Here is a 19,639-nt window from a genome sequence, read left to right as displayed (position 1 = left end):
AATAAAAGTTGTTTAAAACCAGAATAGTTAAAATCCACGAATATTTGATACGAAAAAGCTTCTCGACTAATCTTTCTAATCACTATAGAAGGGCGGAAAAAACTTGTTCTTTAACTATAAGTTAGATGTTTTTGACATAAAATTTTAAAATTCGAGACTTGCTAAATCACGGTAAGCATCTCAGGGTACCAGAAAAAGTATAAATAACTTGATATAATCATATAATTACAGACTTAGTCATACAATTTAATATGATTTATTATTTATTATATAATATATTCATATTATTACACAATTAAAAGTTATCCTTTCGTAAATTTGGTCTTTTTATAGATAATTTAATGTGATTTAAAAATTAATCTGGTCTGGATCAGCTTGAATTCCTGATTATTCCAATTTTAAAAGCTCAGTGGAAATTATTTAGTTCTTGAAAAATATGCATCAATAGTAACAATACCGAATGAACAGGAAGCATAATTTGAATTCAGATTGACCATCATACTATCACGATTACAAATAATTTGAAGTACTGAGTGTATACTAAGAACATGGTTGAGATCTAGAAATATTTTGTTACGAGAACAATAACAGTACTATTATTCATGCTACAACAGTACTATTTTTGCACTAAAAGAGAAAACGAAGTAATTTCCATGCTATTCTGTGATTATTATTACTATTTTTGGTAAAAAATTAAATCAAATGCGGATTCATTTGCATCAGTACTATTTAAAAAAATATGTTTAAAATTTATTATAAGTGTAACATAAATTGAGCAGATTGATTTTATTGATTGATTTTATAATCCTTAAATTTAGTTTTTAAAAGAAATCAGGACATGGATTGCACAAATTTGTAGTAAATTATTATTTTTTAGTTATTTACTTAATTATTATTTTTCATTATTTGGGAAAAAAACATCCTACTGTAAAAACAGCTTAATTTAATTGTGAAAACAACAGTTAAAACTCCAATACATATATTAAAAAGGATTTTTTTAAGGGAAAAAGAACTTTTAACAACAAATTACATTAACCACCGAAACTGACTTTAAAGTTAGCAATCAGTGATGTTACAAATGGGTAAATATAGAGCATTTTTGTCATTATCAAATCATAATATTTATAACGATTACGGATTAAATCAAAATGAAAACATAAATCTATGAAAAAAATTGTTTCTGCCTAATTATTTATTCACACAATTCATATTATTAGGTGTAAGTACAATATTTAAAAGGAAAAAACCTGTTTTTTAGTGTTTTTTTTTTTTTTTATTTTTTTTTTTTTATTTTTTTTTTTAGAATGAATGGACTTTTATATCGTAAGACCAAGATATAAGGAATAAAAATCAACATGAAAATAAATTCATTAATTTTAGAATCTTCCTAAATATTTTGAAAACAAAACGCGTTAGTTATTTGTTGCATCTTACTTCCCCTGTTTCCGTAAATATTAAATATTTTTTGCAATTACATTGAATGTGAAAATAAATTGATAAATAGAATTAAAAATAAACCATCTATTGTTCTTGAGTTCTTGTAGTAAGCACTTCAAGAGAATATTACTAGAAAGAAAAAGCATGGCGAATGGAAGAAAGTAACTAATTCCTTGCAATACGAAAGCATTTCCTGTATCATATTATAGAATTCACCGGAATCATTATTTTTAAACAAGTAAATAAGTATTGTAAAAACTACACAATACACGTTCTTGAAAGGATAACAATATACAACAAAATATAGCTCTTGACACTTATAACCGAGTTATACCATCCACCACTCCCCTTTGTGTGCTATCGGCATCACAGAAAGGGAAATACTTCTGCATTTACAGTGAAATCGTGTGCTAACTCATTAAGTATTAGCGAGCATATTACTTTGATTATTACATATTTCATAGGGAAAAAAAACGGAATTTTGTTATGTTGAAAGAAAGATTGAAGTTTTTCCCAATTGAAATTTCGGGTAAAACTTACACGACCTTATTATAACATATGGTCTGGTTTGAAATAATTAAGTAAATTAATGTTTTAGTAACTTACTTTTTATAATTATCAAAATAAAATAATTATCAACAGTGAAATCTTAAACATTTGGAATGTATCCACATATAAAAAATAACCACACAAAAAAAGTATTACACCATATTCATCTTAATCATAAAATGATTCTTAAAATATAAGTTGTAAGTTCAGGTAATTTTCATTCGCTTTAAGAAAACTCTTAGGACAAAAGGATTTCTATTTTACCCGGACTGTAGAATCTGTAATTAATAAAAAAAATAATTAATCAATATAGACAGGGACTAATCAAGACAAATACGAAAGCACTAAATTTTCTCCGCATCTCAGTAAGTATTTCAAATTTTCTGTAGCAATAAATGACATTTCTAATACCGGGGAACTTCATGTAATAAATTTAACCAGCTTTATGTAATAAACTTTTGCTATAATAAAAACGAAATGCGCTATTATCTAAAAATTGACAATTTTCAGCAAATAAAGCATTTTAATTTTTTTAGATTTGAAATGAAAAATAAAATGCAATATTTTTAATGATAGTAATATTATTGATCCGAGCTGGTGACTGGAAACCCACCCAGTTTTGGAGGGATGAGTACCAAGTAGCAGCTTGTCTAGGAAGTAAAGGTGGTTTGTGCGCAATAGTGACCATATTGCCGCGATCATGCCATCGCTGACAAAACACAGCTCGTGAGCTTCATTAACTATGTATTTTATTCTAAAATACGTACATTTTTTAAAGCTTTATCTGCCTCGATGCCCCATTTTAAACATAATATTTATAAACATAATGCCAAATTTATGAACATAATATTTTATTTTTAATATTAACATCGCAAATCTTGGAAAAAATGTTTCCCTGTGACTTGGACTTTTAGGTTATTTTACTTTCAAAATTTGTTTTCAGTTTTTTTTTTTTTAAATTTAAAGTCTAATTATTTTTAAACTATTTTTATTTTCTATGATCATATATTTAAAGAGAAGCTACGCCTTATACATGTTTCAATTGTCAAATTTCCACCAGATGTTCAAAACATTTTATATTTTTGGAAAGATGTTGGAAGCTTTCCTTTTCAAAAAATATATAAGTGTGAATAATAAATAAAATAAAATTAAATGAACATGTCTTTTTATGTTTTATATAGAGTAGCCTGTGCCCCCCTTGTGGTCAGACCCTCCACTCCAAACAAATGTTTTCCTAATGGCACTTCTTTTTCTCCTGATGGCATTATAATATAGGGAATTGAATATTAGATTTAATAAACTTATTTCGTATTGTAACAATTCTCAATAAAGCGTCAAAATTTATTGAAGATATTTAGCACCTAAACGATTTTTTTAAAATTCGTTTCCATCTTTCCTATTCGAGAAAAATTGCTAAAATTCCGATTCTTCTTTTATTCTCCCAATCATCTTTCTATTTTTTTTATTTATATTTAGATTATTTTAATTTTTTTATCTATCATATTATCTCTGTTTCGTAAGAAACTGATAATTCTAAAACTAAGTTGCTCTTAGACTATATGACAGGAGAGAGAGAGACAGATGGAAGGAAGAGCCCATTCAACTTTTCTGAGAACAGAAGCAGGGAATATTTAGCGGTTCTCTTTTACCTAAGCTAAACGGTGAATTCCAGCCGTGTTCCTGAAAAGGCAGCACTATAACATGACACCTTTTGTCACACTCTATTGTAGAAAAACACGTTGCACATTTCCTTCTTTTCTACATACTTGGAAATTTATTAGAAAATCAACCAGTAACTAAAGACAGCTTTTTTTGTTAATCAAAATTGAATCTTAGATTATAAATCAACCGCTAATGTAACTTAGCTTTAAATGTAACGACTAAGGCTAAATATTCTGTTTAAGTATTACGTAAGCGAAGTAATTACGAAAGTATTAAGTATTACGAAAGGAAGTTTGAGATCTCATTTTTCTAACAAAAGGGGTGAGGTCAATGAGCAATGTTTACAAAAAATATTATAGTCACATTATTTTCAATTTTTTTAAAATAAAAAATACATTTTAACGAAAAATTAGGAAAAATTAAATGTCCTGAAAGAAAATACTAGAATTTCCTGAAACAATATTCAAATTTTTTTTGTTCCTAAAAAGTTTCTTAAAAACCCAAAAATATGATCTATTATAACATTTCTATATAAGTTAAGTTAATTATTATTATTATGTTAATATATATATATATATATATATATATATATATTCTGTTGTTCGATGCCAACTTATAATGATAGTTAAAATAAAATTTAACACAATCAACAAAGCATACTTCCTTATTCCTTTCAAGAGACCAAAAAACTATTTCAACTATATCTGGATTAGCGGTGTATCAATTGCATAATATTAGTTGGGCATATTACTAAATAAAATTAATCGTAATTGGTTCATACTAAAATTAAGTCACCAAAATTATTTAAGCTTCATACGGTTCCCCAAAATGGAAGAACCTTTTCTCCATCCATTGTACTTTTTAATACATAGTTTATTCTTTTTTATTTCAATAAGTATCTATTAATAAAGTTGACTAATTATAACTGGTATCAATAATATTAAGGCGATTTTTTACGTTTCTCCTAAACATACTACGTAGTTCTCTTCATTTATTGTGACTTTCAGAACATAATCTTTTTTTTTGTTCCACTTATATTGATTTTAAATTATTTTGTATTATAGAAAAATATTTTAAAAGTATAACTTTGAACAAAATAAACATGCGATTTCGGAAAACTTACTAATTTCGAGACGCAGTCAACCATAGTTTTGTTCATCATTGGGTTTATCTGACATTAAAAGATAACACTTGAAAATATCGTGCAATAAACTCTTTTTATAATTAAATAGAGCTATAAGCTAGCAAACATTACTGATGATTTATCTTTAAAATATATATATTATAAAAATACATATATTTAAAATTGCTGAATTATTGTTTAATTTATAGCAAAGGTATCTGTAAAACCAATGAGTAAATTCTATTTTTCAAACTCTTGAACGATGTAATTAAATTTTTTAGAGAATTTTTAAGATGAGTGGTAGATTAGTTTCTTTCATCTTCGGTCCAAATTTTAAAATGCACTAACAGTCCTAATTAATACGAAACACAAACTCATAAATTGATAGTTATAGGTGTATATAAATATAGATCCATATAAATATAGATCCATATAAATATAGATGCAGAGAAAAATAAAATAAAAAACGCACAAACTAAATATGCTTAAAATGTTTTATATTTCAGTATAAATTACTCTCGAAATTATAAAAAAAACTTTTTTAACTTCAGTAAGTAGATTTTACTCCTTATAATTATGACAATCTATAAAAATAGTTTATTCTAAAGAAATACTTTTAATTATATCAATCCCGCTACATATGAATGACTGATTTATGAACATACAAGAATAATAATTACTTATAATTTTTATATTTTTATTCAACTGTATTCTTCAGTAACGTTATTACAAAGTAATTATGATTGCAAATCCTGTCAATTTCAACACTGTTGATTTGAATTAAGAAGCAAGTCGTAAACAATTATATTGCATGCATCTTAATTTTTTTTTTCGGTCAGGACACTTAATAAAATGAAAGATATGTTTCAGAAGCCGTTTCTTATTATTGATTTATTTTAAAAGCTAATACTCTTAAATTTACTAAAATATAACTCGGAACCGTTTAGTATTAATTTCTTTATTTAAGAAATAAATTTAAAGATAACACAATCATAATATTAGATTTCATAAACCATGTTGCATTAAATAAAATTAATAAATCGCTGTACTTATATAAAAATTAAACGGATGAGATAATTTGAATATTCAGCACTTATCAAAAGAGTCTTCCTCTCTTATTTAAAATGTCGAAAGAATAGAAAAAAAGGAAGAAAGAACGAAATAAATAAAAGAAAGAAAAAAAATTAAAGTATAATTTATTACTCCTCTACTTGAAAATCGCCAATAAGGTGCTAAACTTTCATTTTCGGAAAACTTATATTTCATGTAAATGTTCTAATTTGTCAACAATTCCCCTCCTTTGCCGCATGAGTGATTTTGAATACTCAACTGCGAGAAAACGATGACCCCTCCTCAACCCCTCACAGGAAGATAGTTTTGGACGAGTTCAATCATAGAAACTGCTTTCAGAAAACTCCCGTAATGAAGGGACACAAATTCTAGGACTCGATCGGAATCAGAGGGTTAAAGAAAGGTTAGAATGGTCTATTCCTTAGGCTGTTATATCATGTTCAGGGAAGGAACATCTGAATGCAGGACTTTTCATTGCAATATGCAGGATTATATTTTTTTACCCTAATGTTTAGCTAAGCTCTTATATAAAAATACGAGTTATATTAAATATATCTTAATTATATCTTAAGCTATTTCGGTGGAATAGTTGGGCAAATATTCATCAAATTGCTTTTTGCTGGAAATTGCTAGAAAATATTGATTAGCTCTCAAATGAATCTACATCTTGACTGCATTGTAGAAATTTTGTCTTCAACCTTTACCAAAGGATGAAGATCCTCCTCATGCTAAAATTGCTTCAGATTTTGTGAGCTGTATAAAGTGAAGCTGAATAAAAATTTAGAGAATTCTTGTTATTTATTTTTCTGACTGAGATTATAAAAAGTAGTCTAAAAGAAATAATAATAAAAATTGGAAAAAAATCGAAGGCAGTTCCTGAGTGCAGTAACCACTTTAATTTATAACTGATTAAGAGGGTATCTGCTATATTTGGTTTTTATTTTAATTAGCTATTAACGTGCAAATATTTTTTTTAGAGATACTGGTACAATTGAACAACATGCACCAGCTATGGTATCACTTTTGGAATCGTGCCTTAATCACGATCTTCGACCTTTACCAAAGGATGAAGATCCTCCTCATGCAAAAATTGCTTCAGATATTGTGAGCTGTATATTTTTAGTAAGTTCATTGTATTTTTTAATGATATTCTTTAATATGACTAAAATAATGTTCTTAATCATATAAATGCTAAAAAAATGAAGCGACTAAGTATTTTTTAAATAAAAAATTATATCTAAATTTGTAGGAATGCAAAAGATTTTTAAAAAAAAATTTCTATTAATTATCTATGTGCTATCATTTTCTATTATAAAAAGACAAGATGTATGAAACATACAGTTTAAAAATTAAATTACTAGAATAACAGAGATTCCTCAGAATCCTTTCCTTGTTTTATTATATTAAAATATATGCACTTAGTAACTATTTCTTTCTTTAGACAATTCTATTTATAAATTAATCCAAAGCTCTAGTTTGTATTTCACGCAGTTGTAAAACTTAAAAATTAAAAAAGAAAATTGCAAATTATAACAAAATAAAATATTAAGATTTCATTTAGTGTATTTAAAATTTCGTTGAATAAAAATTAAAAAAGAAAATTGCAAATTGTAACAAAATAAAATATTAAGATTTCATTTAGTGTATTTAAAATTTCGTTGAATATGAGTTGTAAAACTTAAAAATTAAAAAAGAAAATTGCAAATTGTAACAAAATAAAATATTAAGATTTCATTTAGTGTCATTCTATTTTGATTCTATTTTGATTATTAATTAGTTGAAGTAGGAAGTGGTTTTTTATAATGTAGTTAGTATACTGTTTTACTGATCAACATCATAATCATGGATCAATTCTCCTGACAGAACTTCCTGTTAATTGACATTGAGCTTATCAACAAATCCAGGTTGATGAAATAGTTATTTTATTAACAAAATATATTAAATAAGGTTAATTGTTGTGAGAAAATTTTGTAATTTGAGAGAATGCATATCAAATATTCGAAAAATTATCTTAAATAAAGCACTGTGGTCTCATGAAATTATTACCATTCAAAAGTTTGCATTTTCATGTCATGCCTTGGTCACTATCTGCTAGAATTTTTATCATAACTTCTTGTGCATTGTACGTTCAGTATTGTTCGGTGTATTATTTAGTTAATCATAAAATCTAGGCTATAATAATAATAATAATAATAATAATTGTTATTTTTTTCATGAAACAAGAGAATTCTTAGCGAAAGGTCTAAAAAATATAATGATTAGAACATAGTGCAACTGTTACAAGTCAATTAGTATATATGAAGAAATCCTTTAGAAATCCCTTTCAATGAGATAAAAATAATTATTTTCGTTTTGTGGCTAGTTGTATATGTATATTGAAATTCCTCTGCAATTAAATGCTATTGTAAGACTTATAACTTTTTTTTCTTCTTTTTATTTAGAATCATAGTAAAAAATCTGTCATGAAATTAGCATTACCTGTTGCTGTGAAGTTTTTACATCGGGGTAACAAAGAGCTTAGTAGGAACTTATCAAGTTACCTTTCTTTGGCAGCAATAAATAATGCTGATCTTCTTGCTGTTCATGTTCAACCAATAATTGATAGTATTATAAGTGGTAAGTTTATTTTATTTTGCAATATTTTTTTTATGTCAGTATAGAAATATTCACAACTCTTTCTTTTAAGGTATTCTGCTCGGGATTACAAATGCATTTATTATTTAAAAAATTTCAGCACTTTTGTATGAATATTAAATTTAATCAAATATATGAACTATTGTTTTTGAGTGGGAAAATGTTTTTTTTTTCATAACAATTCCTTAATTTTTGTAACACTATTTTTTCATATTTCTAAATAATTGTTAGAAAATTTTATGAATTTACTAAAAGTCTTAAGTTTTTGTTAAACTAAGTAATTTTGACCTATTTATTATACTAGGTAATTATGACCCATTAATTATACTAAGTAAGTATGCGGGTTTATTATTACTTAGTTATTACTTATATTACTTAAATGCAGGTATATTAATCTTGTTAATATTTTCTTGAATACCCTTTTTAAATAATAGTTAAATTAGTTGTAAATTTGAATTATATTTTTTTACATGATTAAATAAAGTAATTATTAAATTAAAGAGTAGAATGAGCCTCTCAGTATTGAATATACATTTAAAATTCTGCATAAATTATTTTTATGTTGGATAATATAATTAAGAAAGGAGTTCTTAGTCAGAAACTAGTTATTTTATCATAATCATTCAAAGTTTTAGAAAATAATTTTGTATTTTGTTAATGTATATATGAAGAACTTTCAACAAATAAGAAGAAAATTTTTTTATTAGTGCACATATCCTAATTATATCTTTTTACTGTTATTAAAAATATTTTTTGAGTGTTTAAAAAGTACTTACTTTTTGTTGAAAAATTTGGCTGTGCACCCTGCTTAATAATCACTTTTTCTCAATTGCAATGGACTATTACAACATTTTTATTTTCAATCCTAATTTATAGGAAATTTTCTTTAAAAATTTAATTAAGTTTTCATATTAATAAAGTTTAAATATTTTTGCAGAATTTTAAAGAACTGTTTTTAACATCCTAAAAGTTAAGCACATATAAATTTTGTCTAAATTGAAAACCCTTTGGTAGGTGAATGTTCATTTAAGAAATAATTCTTACTTATATATTTTTTCAACTGTACTATTTTTTCAATATAAACTTTATCTGTGATTTTTGAGAAAAATGTATAATATGACAAAATATACTACAAAATGACTTTTCCACAAAGCTTGGTTGTTTGTAAAATTGAAATCATGGTTTTCTTCAAGCTCTTAAAAGATTATCAAGTTTGAAATTTTTTTGTAAGTTACATAAAAATAGTTTGTTATAATGATTATTTTATAAAAGTTATTAGTTACATAATGCAAAATATTTTCGTAAGGTTTCTGCGAAAAGAAGTTTAAAATTTGTCAAAATTAGCTCATTTTTCTATTCACAAATTTAGTTTCTTTTATTTATATAAAAATGATGTACATATCTTCAAGAATTAATAATAATTATTTCTTTTTTAGGTAATTATTCTCTTACACGTGTGTTGCCTCAAATATATATTGTAAACAAGGAACCTATTCATGAGCATGTGATGGCTTTGGTGTCATTATTACCTCAATGTGAAAATGCAGATAAACTTAGTTTGCTAAATCTTTTCTCTCTGATTGCTAAGCATAAGTCATCCGTAAGTTCAAATTTTGCAAAGTATCTAAATGTTCTGTTTAATTATTAAATAGACTCAGCTCTGTTATCTAGCAAAGCAGTTCATGTACTTATTGTGACAAAACTTTAATTTATGTAGTAATCAAGGAACATCATAATTTTAACCCAAATCTGGAAATTGTCAGGGAATTTGACAACCTATCAAATTGTGGGGTTTCACTCTTCTGTTTTCAACAGTAACATGTGCTTGAACAAGAGGGGATTTAAAAAAAAAACATCAGATTTTTTTTTCCGAACCGACCTTTATTAAGTGTATCCTGAACATTTTGTTATTCTTAAGAGTGCGTTTCTGGAGTGCAGTCACTTTGATATCTAGGTTAGGAACATGGAATTTCTGCCTTGAGAATATTGATATGTTACTTTTTTTTAATCCACTTTTTTCCCCTCAATTTTCGTTATTGATTTATTATGACGAATTATTGTTTTATAATTTTGAATCATGAATTCATTATTAAGAGCAAAACGTTTTTTCATCATCTGCTATGTTTATTTATTTGATATCTGTTAAAAACAAAATATTTTTTACTTGAATGTATTCTGATTTCTCAGAATACATTCAGTAAAAAATGACTGTGCACTATCATTTGCAAATGTTGCCTGATGTGGAATCACATCTGGTTTCATTAAAAATAGTCTGTTCTATTAAATAAAAGCAGAAGATAGTTATTTAAACATAAATTTTTTGTTACTAAAAGCACATGATTGTTTAATGAAGCATATGGCAGACTTTTCTTTTTACAAGTGATACATTTCTGATTCCTTTAATTTTTTCCCTTTTTTTTTCCATTCACAATAAATTTTATACTGAATAAATTAGTTCTTCTGATTCTTGAGATTTAAAATAAAGATTTTTTTAAAAACTCAATTGATCTCTTCCTACCTTGTTCAGGGTTTTAATATATATGTAAGCACTTCTATTAATTATCGTTTCCATTTGGCAATTTTTAAGCTTTGTTTTTATTTAATATGATTAATAAGTTTTCCTTGTAATCATTTTCTTTTTTTCTTTATAACTAGGTATGAAATATATTGCGTTTTTGAATCAAAAATTTTGTTTTATATTATTTAATTTGGTGATTTTAATTAATTTTTATTTTATTATAATTTGATTTTATTTAGTTTAGTATAGTTTAGCTTAACTTCAATTAAATGAATAACATCAATCAATTTATTTATTTGCTTGTTTCTTTTTGTGTTTTGGTATTTATCATTAAAATAAGTTTTTTTTAAAATTAATTTTGCGGTTTTAACATCATAATTTATATTTTCTATCTACTTATCTTATTTATGATTCATTTTTTAAAATAGAAAATCTTAACATATTGCATTTTTATAGATGAACAGGCAAAATAATGTGCAATATTTAGATATGAAGATAACAAATGGAATTTTAAATTTTTTTAATCCATAAAATAAAACTATAAATGAAATTAAAAATATATACATTATTTTAAATATATATTAAAAATGATGCTGAAATAAATATTATGTAATCAGTACAAATTTTTATCTGAGGTAACATTTAAACCACACAATAATCTTCATCAAATAACTTTGCAAATCTAGAAATTTGAAATTTTATAACCATGAAATAATCTGTAGAGCATTTGGAAAAAATAGAACCATTTGGACGAGATTAATTACTGAAAACTGTAAGAAATAAAATGTCCATTTTTAATTGACATCTTTTTTAATATATGGCTTGGCTACTTTAAGACATCTGGTGCGTATACAACTGATATATTTCCATTTACAATTTTTTAAATAATTAAATTTTAAACGTATGATTTTTTTTTAAAATTTTAAAAGTTTTGGAATATTTGTCCATCATTTACCTTTAAAAAAAATTGTAATCTTATTCACCATATCCCCGACAGGGATTCCCACCATCATCGGCAGATGGCAGCACAATAACAGTCCTTTATAACTTCTGCATAATAGGAATATGTTGATTTATTCTTATCTGAGCTGAGAAGTTTATTTTATACAATTTTGTTTAAAGTTTTTTAAAAAGGAAATTCTTTTCAATGGTTTAAGTTATCGATAATATGTTATGATGGAAAAAAAAAAATTAAAATTGCGTATAAGGATGAGAATGATGGTAGCATAATCCCCTTGATTGTTGTTTAAAATAAAAGTATTTTTAATTGAATTTCACTTACGGTTTTATGATATGCATAATAATAAAATATCTAAATTCTTTTATAAAACTCAAATCCTTTTGCTCATCAATACAAGTTAGTTAGGAAAACGAAACTTAGCATGTTTTTCTTTTGTTCAGTAAAAGAGTGATTCAAATTTAATCACTCAATGCAATCTTTTTTTTTTCCTCCTTTCAATAGAAAAATTGTTTTAAATATAGCCACAAAAATTGAAAACAAAAACTGTTATTAAGGCTATAAATCTACCACTGTAGTGCAAGTTAAGAGCTAGTTAAGAAACTCGCAGTTCAGAAACAGACAGTCGAAAAATAATGAAGATTGCACTTTTCGACGCGTGGTCAATATTTCCAAACCGGGATTTCGGAACTAGTTGTTTTGCTTTAGGTCAGTGTCAATGGTGAATATGGGGGTTAGAGTTGCAATCTTATTATTTGCAATTTTAATTTGCATTTTTATTAAATACAAATTTTGTTGATTTTTTTTTTAATTCTGGAATAATTCTTCCTGGAAAAGTCAAGGAAAAATATCTTCTTTTTGAGTATGAACCCTGAAAAAATGTTTTTACCTCTTGCAAATTGAGCTTTTCTGATGCAAAAAACCTGATACAAAAGCTGATAAAATTTTTTTGAAAGTGAGTGGGGTCCCTGAATCAACCAAAATTGCATTTAACATCATCATCCTGTTTTTAAGATACGTTCTACCAAGAGAACCCCCCCCCCCTCATTTCATATGGTTTGAATCAAAGCAAATATTTTGAAGTAAATTTACATATCAGATAAAGAAAGCACCGAAACTGCTTTAGGCCCTGTATTCAATTTTATCAAGATCTAGCTCTAGAATTAAATGCACAAGTTAAAAAGCACAATAATGCTAGGATAGTATTTTAGTTTTCAATGCATCTATTGAATCCAATCATAATTTTCTAAAATTTAATTAATTTATTTCTTGAAACTTATTTCTCTTGTATTTGTGTTTATGTTCTTTCTCATTTATTTGAAATATTTTATTTTAAGAAGTTTTATTTCTAGAAATTTTTTAAAATTTGATTTTTTACAGCTTTTAGAAAGCAACTTACCACATTTGAGTGAGTGCCTTACGATTCCAAGTGCAGCAGCATCAGCACTTCAAATATTTTTAGATATGGCTGCTGTGCGTCCACAATCTTTTACTGAACATGTTCAAAAAATGAAAATGGCAGCCGAGCTTCAACCTGGAACTCTGATTCTTGTAGCTAGAATTTTAGGAATCATTGGAAAATTGAATCAAGTATGTAAATTTTTATGTCTTGTTTGTTTTTATAATTTTATGCTGTTGTGTTAGTTTTGATGAAGATATCTTGAAGTTTTGATGCTTTTTACAGGTACCATTATATGAATAAATGATAATGCCAATGATCGCTTTAAAAAATTATTTGTTGTTGCATGATTGTTAATTTTTTATTTGACTCATAGGAAAGAGCTAAAGACACGCTTGAATTTTTGATTGCACATCTTGGCAAAGTTGACCAATGGACTTTGATGGCACTTCTTCGAGTAATTAAAAGTCTTACAGATATGTATCCATCTTTGTTACCTCAATATTTGACTTCTATTTGCAATCAAGTAGAGCCATCTGCTTCCTCTAACATTCGAATATATCTTCAACAATTAAAAATGGATTGTAGAGCTTCTAAGTAAGTTGAGGCATATTTTTCTTTTATATTAAAAATAGCTTTAAATATTTTTTTTATAATACATTATAATATTTATAGTATCTATAGAATTCTTTAAACTTTTAAAGTGTAAAATTTAAAAAATGTTCTGATATGTGTATAGTTTTGTTCAAAATTTTTCGATGCCTTTCTACTTTTTAAAAAGTAATGTACGTGGTTGTTACATTCAATAAGTGTTCTAGCTTTTTTTTTTATTTAATACTTGTTAAATTTCTTTTAAACTATAAGAAAAATCAAAAAATATTGTAGCGCATTAAATATATATGGTAAACACATTAGCTGTTTTATTATAATTTTTTTCTTCAAAAATTCACTATATACAAAAATACAATATGATGTTCAAAGTTAAACATTAAAGAATTTAATAACATACTTCAAAATACAAGATTTAAAATTTTTCGCGAAAGCTGCTAGTGTGTTCAAAAAGGAAATTGCTCAGCAGAAAAATTATTTAAAAAAATTGTCAAAAGAGTTGATAGTTATTGAGTCAGATAAATAAGAATGGAACTGTCTACTTTTTAAAAGAAAAACTTTAACCACAAGTACTATGTTTTGTTAATAATTTGAAATATTATAACAAGATACAAAAAAAGAAAAGAAAAAAGTTAGAACCTTACAAAAAGAGTCTCACAGCAATGAAGTGGAAACTATTGTTAACATTTTTTCTTTCATCTGATTCGTTAGCATATGATTGATGATGGATTTTTTATTTTAAGTTAAATAATTGCTGTGAAATTTTGATAATGCCATTTTTATCTTAAACCTACTATAATACTTGGAACTATCAAAAATTCACCTACTATTAATTGTTGGTATGTACTCCGCAATCAAAAATTTTTTTTATTAGAATTATTTGTGAAATGCGAGAAATTTATAGGAATATTTCTCCAATTTTATGTAATTTTTCAAATTAAAACTAAACTCAGTGGCGCGACAGCCCATTGAGGGCCGGGGCCTACTGTGCTCATCTCATTTTTCTTGACCTTGCGCTCTGGGGTGCAGAAACAGATGTTTCGGTCAGGTGGTCAGCCGAACACGGAACCCCTAGTGTTTAATTCCCAAGCATGCTTGGTACTCATTTATTGACCCACTAAAGGGATGAAAGGCCGAGTCAACCTTGCCCGGCCCGAGGATTGAACCCAGGACCTGTGGCATGGGAGCGCAAAGCGCTACCACTCAGCCGCCAGGGGTCAATGTTTCAAATTGCAATCTGAAATATGTGTTTAGTTGCAAAATTCTTAAAATCATAATTAGACACACACGCACATTACTATTCAGCAGGGTTCATCAGGTTTTGAACACAATAGTTAAACCAATTTTGAAAAATACAGTTTCTATTGTGTTCGTCGAAATTATCTTAAGCTATTCAAAACTCTTCTATTTTACCTAGATTTTGTTGAAGTTTAATTTAAACAATGTTTAATTTTAACAGATTGAGAAATTAGGAAAAAAATTTTTTTGCAAAAATTGACAACTCAATAATCATACTATTATTAAATGTTGATCCATGTTTTTAAAGTATATTTTATAAAAAAAATTGAATATAGTTCGTTTTATCATTCTGCCACAAAATGGCTGACGCTAAAAGTTTTAGGATAATTTCATGTGAACAATGTTAATCAGTTAAGAAATTTGCAAAAAACTATAACATGAAAAAAATCAATAATTTTCTTAATAAAATACAGTTTTTAGTTGAGGATCTTATTGTTGAAAAAAGAAGAGCTAGTTTTGTTTAAAATAATTGAAATTATTACAAACTTTAAATATTATTTAAATTTATGTTATTTTAGATAATATTTGAATTTGTGTAATGTGTCAATTTTATTATAATTATACATTTTATAAATTGTTATTATAATCTTTAAAATATGACTATTTTAACTATTTGCAGAAGTATAGATTTCGAAAATTTTTGATTAATTTTAAGCAGTTTTAAATGGTAAATCCCCGGTGTCCTCTCTAAAACAAGATTAAGGTGTTTATAATCCCAACACTGATTGTCGACCAACTTAATTTTCAATCTATGGATTATTTAAATAACAGTTTATAAACTGTTATTTAAAAAGTACTAATAAAATCATATTTCATTTGTTAGTTAATATTTTTAGCCCATGGTTACAAAACAATTTTTTTGTTAAGTCAGTGTAAAAATGAAATCTCACTTCCATATTTTAATTACTGGAAGTTACATATAAGTATCTATTTAAAAAAAAATTTTCAATTTGAGGGGATATCAATTAGTAACAGTCTTAATTAATATTAAATAAAAGTCTTACTTATTGTAAAGACAATATGAAACAGAAATGACATTGCTATTTTTCAGCATTATTTCCATGCATGGTGAGGTATTTACCTGTAAAAGTTAAAAATAGTTACAATTCATTTTTCAAAAATTTCTTGTGTTCTTAAAGAAAACATGGTCCTGGAGAATAACGTAAAGTGATATTTTCGTATGCAAGAAATTGTAATATAAATAATAGGAAAATGAATCCAGTAAAAGCTCAAAGTGAAAGTGCTCAATCCAAACGCACTCTATTATACACTCGAACACAAAATTTTGCATCCTGTTATTCTGTTTTTAGTAACTAATTTCATTTTTACCTATATTTTTTTATATAACAATTGATATGTGCATTACTTATTGATGTGTCCTTGTATCTTCTTTGTTAGGTGTACATATAATAATGGAATGGTAAGTGCTGCCGATAACTAGATAACTAATGTTGAAGTGTAGAATTAATACTTCAAATGTACTTGACTAATGGACTTTAATATGCTGTGGTGCTACAGCCAAAAAGTTAAAATTACAAAAAATCTTTTGTCACCTAATGTAAATGGTTCATTTCTTTAAGTTGTTCTTGGAAAATCTCAATCTTTAAAAGTAATTAAGTGTTAAGTGACAATATTTTATATTTTTTCATATGCCAATCATAACCTAGATTTTTATATGTGATTATTTTTCATAGGAATCAGCAAATAGTTAATCAGACATCATGTGGCATAACAATTGTAAAAGTTGGTGGAGTTAAGTCAGACCACACAAATGGAACTCCTTCTCCATTCAATTGTCACATTCCTCCTATATTACCACATTCATCTAACAAAACAGTTCATAATGGATTTCAACATAGCAGATCAAGACACAATTTACCTGGTCATGCTGAGGCACGATCAATGTCCCAACTTGGTTCATTTCAAACTATAAACCGTAGTATGGGACGACTTCCATCTTCAATGAGTACATTATGTAAGCTTATATTTTCAAAATATTTCTCACTGTTTATGATTCTGTTTATGGTCTTAATTACAATTTTCTTTTATATTTTGAATATGATGATTGATTCAAAATTTCAAAAATAAATATGTCTTTTATTTGTCTTATTTTTAATTAGACTTAGTTTCAGAGCAAGAAAGTTGTAGTTTTAATTATAGATGAGTGATAAATTTGATAACATTCAAATTAGAATTTTCATAGACTAAATGCTTCCATTATTTAAGAAAAGTGAATTTTTTTTTATAAAAGATAAAAATGGAAACCTAGGTAAATGGTTAGTTGAGATCCTTCAGTAATTTCTTTTTGTGCAAAATTCAATTGTTTATTTGCGTTGTAAATGTGTTTTCATTTTTAAATTTTTGAAACTCTTGTCATTTGATTAATTGTTAAAACTCTTGTTATTATTATACTTGTTTTAATGAACTTTAATATGAGAGTCTTTTACTAATCAATGTTTTTAATACTTAAGTTTTTGTATTTTGAAAGTATTAATTGAATTTCTGATTTAAATTTTAAACATCCAATAGAAGAGTTATTTAGTTTTTATTTGGAATTTAGCTTTATTTAGGTTTTTTTCTATTTCCATACATAATTCATCTCTAATCAATAATAGTAATATTCATAATAAATGTTTCAGCTACTACTGAGTGATATTAACAATAAATGGTTTTATGAAAAATGTTCAACTTTTGAAATTAGGACTTTCATTACTAAAAAAAATTTCAAAAATTTCCCTTTACATATCATGCTGCAGTTATCCTTTCAAACAATGTACTTTTACTATTAGGAATCAAATTGCTTATATTTTTCTTTTATTTTTGAATTATAATTGTTCTTTATTAGATAATATTGATGAAGAAAAATGTGTTTCCTGCTCCTTTGTCTATCATCACATTTTATTAAAACGAAAATTGCAATTTATATAAAAACTATAAAAAATAATATAAAAATTATTATATAAAATAATTATATAATTTTTTACATTAAATAAATTAATTGAAATGATAATATATTAAAGATAAGTTGATGCAGATCTTACTGATGTTTTAGGAAAATTTGGTGAATACACAAAGCTGTTAAATTTGTAGCTAGCTTCTACAATATCTACTTTTTAATAGCAATTTTTAAACTCTTCTGAATTTTTAGATTATCAAAGTGCTTCCCGTTTGAGTTCTCCTATTGGGTTACACACTAGTATGATGCGCCTTGGGTCATCTTCTGCTATGAATCGTAGTATGACTGCAGTTAATTACAAAAATGTTACAATTCCCATTGCTGGTATTTCTAGTGGAGGTGTTACTGTTATGACAACCATGTCAACTCCACAAAAAGGAATTAGGTAAGCATGAAGATATTTAGAATTTTTCTTTATCAACTGCGGTGCCTTTTTATAGAGAATGATGACATTATTATTTTTCATTGGAAGATGGAATTTTTTCACTGCGAATGAGCATTGAAAAATTTTCCCTTGGAAGATAACATTGCATATTCCAGATAGTTCTAAAAAACTATCGTTCAAGCAAGTGTTTTCATGTAATAATTTATTATTTCTGAATAGAATTTATATAATTGCTATACTTTAATTATATTTGTATTTTATCATACTATAGGGTGAGCATTGTGGATTATTTGAACTTAATTGCAATGTTATTCAAAAAAGTGAAATAAAAACATTGTTCAAAGCAAAGTTTAGTTATCTGGTAAAAAAAAAAAAAACTCCTTTCGATTAAATAAGTTTTTAGTAACAAAGTATATTTTTCATTATAATTTTTTTACTTAATCACAGAATACTTTTACAAGGAAATATTGTTTCTAGTTCTGTGCAATTTATGATTCAGCTTTGTTATTACTAAATTTGTTACTTTGGCTGAACTACTTTCATTTTTAACTCCTAAATTTAAAATCTATTTTTAAACCAGATTAAAAAGTTAGAACACCATAAATTTTGCAACCATTTTATTTATATATTTATTTTTAATAAGGGTCTTATTGATTATTCATAACTATATTTAATTTGTATGTTTTAATTACTAAGTTGTAATTTTAAAATGCAAAACTATTTTTTTCTGTATTAACTAAACAGTTACACATCTTTCAATATGTTAGTCATGCTTGTATACTCAACAGAGATTATTTCTTTATATAAATCAGAAAAAAATCCAAAATTATTTGGAGTGTACATGAAATTTAAAAAAATATGAATGAAAATTCAATGTTTAAATAAGAATAATAAAAAAAATGTAGAAAATGTCACTTTTTTATTGTTTAAAAATTTTCTTTTCTTTTTTTTTAGAATTGGAAAGTATTGGTTTATTTAAGTCTAAGGCTTTTTTTTTTCTTTCTACTTTTAATGTTTGATTGTAAATTTTCTGGCTTTT

General features: G+C 25.8%; 1 protein-coding gene across 4 annotated transcripts in view; it reads left to right on the top strand.

The window, feature by feature from the left end:
• Nucleotides 1–19,639, top strand: part of melt (ventricular zone expressed PH domain-containing protein melted) — a 63,407-nt gene that overhangs the window by 26,164 nt on the left and 17,604 nt on the right. For all 4 annotated transcript variants that reach the window (XM_016050831.4, XM_016050834.4, XM_043040636.3 and 1 more), the window contains 7 exons: nt 6,820–6,964; nt 8,284–8,458; nt 9,913–10,076; nt 13,333–13,542; nt 13,728–13,948; nt 16,954–17,234; nt 18,408–18,600. In XM_016050831.4, coding sequence (XP_015906317.1) covers nt 6,820–6,964; nt 8,284–8,458; nt 9,913–10,076; nt 13,333–13,542; nt 13,728–13,948; nt 16,954–17,234; nt 18,408–18,600 — 1,389 coding nt within the window. The remainder of the gene's footprint in view (nt 1–6,819; nt 6,965–8,283; nt 8,459–9,912; nt 10,077–13,332; nt 13,543–13,727; nt 13,949–16,953; nt 17,235–18,407; nt 18,601–19,639) is intronic.

The sequence above is a fragment of the Parasteatoda tepidariorum genome, chromosome 11 (genome assembly GCF_982258835.1).
Source record: "Parasteatoda tepidariorum strain Cologne lab strain chromosome 11, Ptep-v5.0, whole genome shotgun sequence".
Classification (NCBI taxonomy): domain Eukaryota; kingdom Metazoa; phylum Arthropoda; class Arachnida; order Araneae; family Theridiidae; genus Parasteatoda; species Parasteatoda tepidariorum.
This window is presented reverse-complemented; position numbering and strand designations above follow the sequence as displayed.